The sequence below is a fragment of the Vigna angularis genome, chromosome 8 (assembly GCF_016808095.1).
Source record: "Vigna angularis cultivar LongXiaoDou No.4 chromosome 8, ASM1680809v1, whole genome shotgun sequence".
NCBI lineage: Eukaryota > Viridiplantae > Streptophyta > Magnoliopsida > Fabales > Fabaceae > Vigna > Vigna angularis.
This window is the reverse complement of record NC_068977.1, coordinates 7404521-7412676: the sequence shown is the minus strand read 5'-3', so window position 1 is coordinate 7412676 and position 8156 is coordinate 7404521. Positions and strand designations below refer to the sequence as shown.

Here is an 8156-nt window from a genome sequence, read left to right as displayed (position 1 = left end):
CTTTATTATTTCCGAGCAGAAAACGAAGAGAAGCTTCTCAGTTCCCAAAATACAATAAAACCCTCTGATTGAAAACTATGTGAATGATTATTAATTTCCCTTTCTCGAAAACTGTGGGGAATTTCTATAGACACCAATGTGAGTATATATATTCATTCTCCTCTTGGTTATCTTCTCACATTCGTGTTGAAACGTGGTTTTCAATGGATTACGATAGCTATCAAGATATTCTGCTAGTGGGAGAGGGAGATTTTTCATTCGCACTAAGCCTGGCTAGGACATTTGGCACAGCCGAAAACATGGTTGCTACCTCATTGGATTCTAAACGTACGTTTTTAACTATATTGAAGTTCAAATGTTCTACATATATGATCCATGCACCTTTGCAACACATGATATCTAATATACAATACATTTTGCTGACTGATTCATTATGTTTACTTGCATGCACAAATTTTTTAAGCGTCTTTGATGATTAAGTATGCAAAGGCATCACAAAACTTGAAAGAACTTGAGGATCTTGGTTGCACCATTGTGAATGAAGTTGATGCAAAGACAATGGCCGAACACCCACTTCTGCAAGATCGAAAGTTTAGTCGAATAATTTATTATTTTCCTCATGCTGGTTTCTGTGGTCGTGAAAGTGACGACTACCAGATTGAGTAAGTTGATTATGCAAAAAATATGCAAGTTATTTTGTTTAGCTGTATGTATAATTCACACTATGCATGTTCCAAACTAAATGCAGGCTTCACAAGGACTTAGTTAGAGGGTTTCTGCAAAATGCTAAACTTATGCTTTGGTATTTTGGTGAAATCCATATTACTCACAAGACAAAGCACCCTTACACTCTGTGGGATATCGAGTTTTTGGCAAGTTGTGAGGGCTTGAGTCTTGTTGGAGAAGTTAAGTTTAATAAAGCTCTTTATCCTGGTTACAATAACAAAAGAGGATCTGGTTCATCATGTGATCAAAGTTTTCTTATTGGAGAATGCAGTACCTTCAAATTCTGTACTTATTTGCTAAAATAAATATTAGTATTATGACCTATGTTTGGTGTTGGATACTCTTAAAGTTTAGCTTTTCGGCTTCCTTTTGCAACATTGGGTTTCAGTTTATGCTATATGGATTTGAAGTTATGATCATAGAGTTTTGAATCTCCATTTATTTCTCTTATGAACTTCCATGTGTAGCATTCTTGTGATAGGGTGAACTTGACATTCAGAAACGTAGTAATACGATAAGAAATATTATGAAAACTTAATTTCAGCTTTTCGACTATTCTTATACACTTACTGTTACTTTTTCTACTAAATTGAACTGAATTAAACGTTTTTCTAACATATTTTAAATCCCATTTTTAGTTCATATACGTTATGTGAAACGTTTATGTTTTCATGGGAATAGTTAGGCATGGCTCGAACAATTTATGACAAATAAGGAAAGTTGTTTTTATAACTTATTTATACTTATAAAATGAAAAATGGACGTACAAAATATTAAATTCCTGGACCACCATTTATTAATTAAAAGAGCTTACATAATCTTCAAAAAGAGAAGATAATGATTTGCAGATACATAGTACAACCATTTATGAGGATTTATTATATTTACAATTCACAATGGTTCCGTACAACTCTATTAAATCGTTATTTTGAATTAAAAAATATATATATTTGTTTTAAAATTTGATGACTGTCAAATTCACAAAGTTATGCAAAAAATGTGCTGCCTGTGTACTCCTTTCCTGAATACACCTTTTTCTAATGGTTGAATATTTATAAGACTTTTTTTTTTTGTCGATTATGCTCTGATTTTAGCATTGAAAAGAATAAAATATTCCGTTACTATTTATTCTTAAATGGTGTTTTAGAGAGAAAAAATATTTATAAATTAGTCTCGTGGTATAAAATTAGTTGTGCTTTAACTATATTTTTCCAATATCTTTGAGTAATTCTTCCTCTGTTAAGACTTGTGTTTTTTTGTATTTGTTTTTAAAGTTTAATATGACAATAGCTTTTCTCTTATCAATACGTTAGTATCCAGTTAAATTTAATTAATTTATACTTTTTTCATGAAAGTGGGAATGAAAAACTAATTTATTGTGGAGTACATTAAAAGATGTAAACGGAACCTTTTTTACATGGGTTGAATTGCTAATCTAGTCACTATTTTTATTAAAAAAGATGTAAACGGAACCTTTTTTACATGGGTTGAATTGCTAATCTAGTCACTATTTTTATTAAGATGGAATAATTTAATGAATTTTAAATTAAAAATAGTTAAAAAGTAAAATAAATGGATGGTGAATTTATTACACGTGTAGTGAGTGAATTTTGGTACATTGATATAAATATATGCTTTGCAAAGAAGGAGAAATTCATATTACTCAAAAGACAGCACATGATTGGTGTTGGTGGGGAAGAGGAGTTTCATATTCTGCTATAACTTGGTTACACTTACAAGAGAGGAGATGGAGGTAATTGTGTTAAAATATTTCATCATTGGAGAGTGCAAAACATTCACATCTTCATGAGTTATTTTTAAAAGTTGGGTTAAATATAATTTGATATTTAAATTATCACTTGTATTTTATTTTTATTTAAAATGTCAATAATTTAATTTTTCGTAATTAACGTCGTTATTTTTTTTACGTGACAAACTGTGTTGTTTTTCTAACCCGTTTAAAATATGTGTACTATGTCCCCAAATCAACAAGATTGTTTGATGACAAACAATTTGCTATGTTCTTGGTTTGGAAAAGTTGTAAAGACACATGTGCTATTTCTCTAGGTTGGCAAGATATCCAAATAGTATTTGGAAAAGTATTAGATAGCTGGTAAGGTGCATAGAGAACTCATAACTCAGTTGAAAATTAGATAGCTCGGTAAGGTGCTATCTGAGCTAGATTAACCACTGAGCTATCTAAGTTCTCCATATACCTTACTGCGTTATTTGAGTTCTTTATGAATCTTATTGGAATATTCGAACTTCCCACCAAGTTATCCATATACCTTATTGGACTGTATAAACTTTCCAGTGAATTATCCAAATGTTTTGCTAGCATGAGGATATAATACACATGTATTGTTGACCTTACCAGATTTGAGATGTGAGTTATCTTGCAGACCTAGAGACACAATACACATATTTTAAATGATAACACATCGTTTATCACATTAAAAAAAGAACTAACCACGTTAATCATGAAAGATTAAATATGTGACTTTTTAAAATGAAAGGGACTTGATCAGAACAAAATTTGAAAATGGACAAAAATCAATAATTCAGAAATAAAAATATATTTAACCCTTAAAAGTTTTATAATATAATTAGAAAATCATGATATTGAAGTGAGCATCTTTTTGGTATTGCTTGGTAGTATAAATTGCAACAATATTAATGTTCTTTTACATTTCTTCTAACTCTTGTCCTGTTAATAAACTTTTACTTGTGTCGACAAATTTGAATAGCACATGATATATGCTCCAACATATTTAAACTAGCTTTTAGTTTCAAATTTAGTTTATGTCAACTTTTTGATGTTTTCAGAAAAATGTTTAGTTTGGTCACACAAGAACATCAATAAATATACAAGTTTTTTTTTACTACTTGTTCAATGTTCTGTATAGCCTAATTGATTGTATGCACAAAATTGAATTACATGCCAAAATTGGATTATACGAGAGTCTGCACCTTACTACACCCATGTTTTTTATAGGCCTACGATAAGTAAAATAAATGGTTTGATTTAGTTAAATCGAAAACTCATAAGGTTTAGTTCTAAAATATTTCACTTTGCACTAATTCTTTTCACACCCCTAATGGTTAAAAGCCTATAAAGGGAAATTTATTCCCAAGGAATAGTGCTGTCAAATAACAACGCTAATAAAACATTGTTGCAACTTAACGACGAGACTTTCACAAGTGTACCAAATCGTTCAAGTAATAAAACCGGTAAGACCATGTATCGTTTCTCAAGAGACTCGTGTCACCAAACAATCGTATAATTTCTAACTACTTTAGACTAAAGAATGCTTCCATAATTTGGGTTTTAGTGCAATTAAATTAAACATGAAACATAAATGATAAAAATGATCTTAAATACTCAAACACTTGGAAAAATGGAAAGATTAGAAATGATATGGAATGATATTGTTGGGGGTATAATTTCACCTACTTCACTCTTATGTATAAAAAATCACTTCCTCTTCATTAATATGCCAATGTCAATCTACTAATTTACTCAAACCCAATCCCTTGGTAGAGAGAGCCTAGACTTCCTCATTAGGCTCCAATCCCTTGGAAAACCTAACAATTATTTCTGCATTAAGATTTGAGATTTAAGACAACCAAAAGTCCTAGTTCTATCCCTAAATACTATTTCCTTTAGGTGTTTAATCCAGTTCCAGGTTCACCCAACATTTCCCAATCTCAAGCAAACCCTAAAATCATGCCATGGGTAACAACTTCACAACAAGCATTAAGAGAAGGAATTAAACACTAACAATCAATGAAAGAGTCATAGATTAATTCAAAACACAGTAGTTTACATAACAGTTCAGTGATTACATCAATCCCCAACAACAATGAAACTAGCTCTCCATGAAAGGAGAGCTTGAGCTTACAACAATGGTGGAAATGGAAGAAGGAAGAAGACCCAAGGGTGAAGAAGGATTGTTCCCACAACTCCTAGCTCGTCTCCAAGAGCTCCAAATAAGAGAAATCGTGTTTGGGCAGCAGAAGATCTCAAGCTCTTCGTGCCTCTGAGTTAAATAGGGCAAATCTACCATGTCAGCAAAGTTGGCGCTCCAGCCCCCAGAAGGAGGGGGGTTCAAGCGCACGACAGTCATGATGCACTGGCGCTCAAGCCTCCATAAACTAGGGGGGCCGAGCTAGCTTCAACAGAATTCTTGTTCTTCATTTTTGTTGTTTTTCTTGCTTTCCTTGGTTTCGAGTGCCTTCATTTGATGCATAGACTTTTTTAAACTACTTTAAGCACATAAAAACAGAGATTAGTGATCAAAATATCTCATTAGAGCTTAAGGTGCAATCACTTAACAACTAAAAGAAAACTAGGATTTACAAGGTAAAAAGTTAAGGAAGGGTTGACATTTTCTCTTAATTCATTACTGAATTCATGGTAAAATATGTCATTATCAACTCCCCCAAACTTAGAACCTTGCTTGTCCTCAAGCAAAAGGTATCTGGCTCCAACACAAAACATATTTTCACAGACATAGCAGAATTCACAACACTTGCTTAACTTGGAACGGCTATAAACGTGTACAAATTAGCCTTCCACTGTGGTACTCACAACATTTTCAATCAATCAAATGCTATAGTTTATAAGAGATCAACAATCATGGCAAAATGCTTTACTGAATTATGTAGAACCAATCCTCACCCAAGATAGTGTTTCCCTTGAATGCACTAGTGTATAAGGATGTGTATCTATCACTCTACTATTACAATGTCACACAAATTAACTTTGTCATTCGTTTCAACCAAATTAAACACATTCACAAGCAAGTTAGCATCACAAGGACTTTGATTGGCTTGTAATGTGGCTGGGCTAAGAAAGAAACATGGTTTTTCTAGACAACAAAGCACCTTGAGCTAAGAGATTAAACAATTCAAATCATGCACATGAGTTTCTCTTTTGCTTCACTTAAATTACAACCACTTTCAAACTCATAACCCAACTTTCTTTCATTCAATTCTCTTTCTTTATCTTTTTCTTTCTTCTTTTCCTCATTTTTTTTATTTTTCTATTTTTCTCAATACATTCTTACATAACAAACTCCCCTAAACTTTAGACCATTCTCCTGCAGCAAACATGATTACTCTATTTAGCTCAAGGTAGGGAAATCAGGGAATTTTCATTAGACTTAAGGTTCAAAGAGGGAAGTCATCTTTCATTAAGGTTCAAGGGTTTTGAATTGGCTTATTTGGCTCGAACATGAAGACGCGATAAAAGACAAAAATGGCCTTGATCATATGTAACATGCAACAAATGATTCAATTCAGAGAAACTCAAGCAAAGTCAATTGTGATCTAACATGATAGTTTTCACAAGACAACTCTAAGGCACAACATCTCACAAGGTTAACTCAAGGTTCCACAAACATCATCAAGCAACTGCCAAAAGTATTGATCGCAATTAAACATAAAGCATTCTCGGACTTTTCATGAAGAAAGCAACCACAATTTGAACTAAATTGACCCATCTCAATCATCATTTCATATTCAAGCATAAGCATCATGAATCAACATAGTTTATCAGGCCAGATAACTTAACCAAAATGTTCATTCAATCAGAAACTAAGAACTGAATTTCAACCAAGTTTAAAAGTCAAACTAGAAATCAAAACAAAAGAAAGCAATATAAAAGGTTCAGTGAAACTCATGATGTGCTCTAATCACTCATATCAGCATCATCTTCCTCATCAGCATCATCTGCAGCGGCAGCTCCACCTCCCCCACTAGATTGGGTTGGTCCCCAAGCCATGCTACTTGGGCTGCATATTCCTTTACTAACATCTCTCTTTGTGACGACATTTGTTTTTATTCTCTTGGAGTTGGATGAAGAAGTCATTTCTGCATAAAAGATTGAAAATAAAGTTTACAAATGTGAGCCCACAATGTAAGTATGCATTTGTAACAAACAATCATTAGATTGCATGATCATGAGTTCACAAGGTAGAAAGCACACTATATATGCAAGAAAAATTGTAAAACACATTGGAGCATGAAAAATTTGAAGCAAAAAAGAAAGCTAGAGTTGCTGAAAAATCTAGTCTGGCTCGTTGGGGCTTGGGGCCCCCCGAGCAATGAGGGCTGGGGCGCACGTGAGTCAGAATGCCAAAATTTGCAGTTCAGGCTTGAGCCCCCCTAAGCAATGGGCGTTGGGGCGCCATACCAGAAACTAGTTTTGCGAATTTTGGCTACTCACTCTATGATTTTTGAAATTTGACACTTCTTACTCTCCAATTCAACCCAGATTGACATGTTTTCACTATACAAAGTTGATCAAATCCATAAGGAGTGAAATTGAGTGCAAGAATGCCAATTTAGGTGCACACTTCCAAAGCTTTCAAATTCTACAACTCAAGGCTTCAAATTTTACACTTTAAACATACCTAAACTCAACATAACAATTCAAAGTATACTCAACCATACTAGAACACATCAAAACAGATTAAAACACTCTACTTCACATCAATTCACAATAACAATCAACATTACACTAATGCAACAATTAACAACATATAAGTTCCAATCCAAATTCACATGCTCCAAAATAACCAAATCAAACTAAAACATTTTAAAGCAATTTCAAACAATCAAAACACACTCAAACAACAAAATCACACAAAAGAAAGGGTTAGAAAGTTGGGTTGCCTCCTAGTAAGCGCTTGTTTAAGGTCATTAGTCTGACACCATTATGCTCAAGTTTGATTTTTGATGTTGGTGTGCTTTTTCCTTTCATGACACCAACACTTTCTAAGCAAATTTCTTGTCACCAACTTCACTCTTCTTGAATATGGAGCCTCAATCTCGAGAACTCCATTTGCTTTGATAGCCTTGATAACCCATACCCTGCTCTTGAGCTTAACTGGTTTGCCAAGTTTGGGTTCATCACTTTCCACAATAGAGCCTTGGTGAACTATTTCATCTTCCTTATCTTCTTCCTCTTCCTTCACTTTTGGGGCAAAACACTTAAGGCTCTTCTTGACCAACTTGGCAGCTTGCCCTGTTAGACTAGTCATTGATAAAAGTTCATTTGTGACTTTAAGACTAGCCTCTTTTTCTCGACTTTGTTGCTCAGCTTCGAAGACATTGAACGTTACCTCTCTATCTTGGTCTTTTAATTTCAATATTCCCTCTTCCATATGAATGACAACCATAGTTGTCTTCATGAAAGGTCTTTCAAGGATGAGTGATATCTCTGCATCTTCCTCCATCTCCATTACTACAAAGTCCACCGGGAATTGAAGCTTATCAATTTTTATTATCACATCTTCAACTACACCAAATGAATATTTGATAGATCTATCTGCTAACTGAAGCATCATTCTTGTTGGCTTGACTTCAAGACCACCAATCTTTTTAAGCATGGATAGGGCATCAGATTGATGCTAGCCCCTAATCAA

General features: G+C 33.6%; 1 protein-coding gene across 1 annotated transcript; it reads left to right on the top strand.

Annotated features, from left to right (window-relative positions):
* The first annotated feature begins 203 nt into the window (after positions 1-203).
* Positions 204-1134, top strand: LOC108344511 (uncharacterized protein At4g26485). Its single transcript, XM_017582941.1, has 4 exons — positions 204-327; positions 464-662; positions 749-996; positions 1115-1134. The coding sequence occupies exons 1-4, from the start codon at positions 204-206 to the stop codon at positions 1132-1134; spliced, it is 591 nt and encodes a 196-aa protein (XP_017438430.1).
* Positions 1135-8156: the final 7022 nt, after the last annotated feature.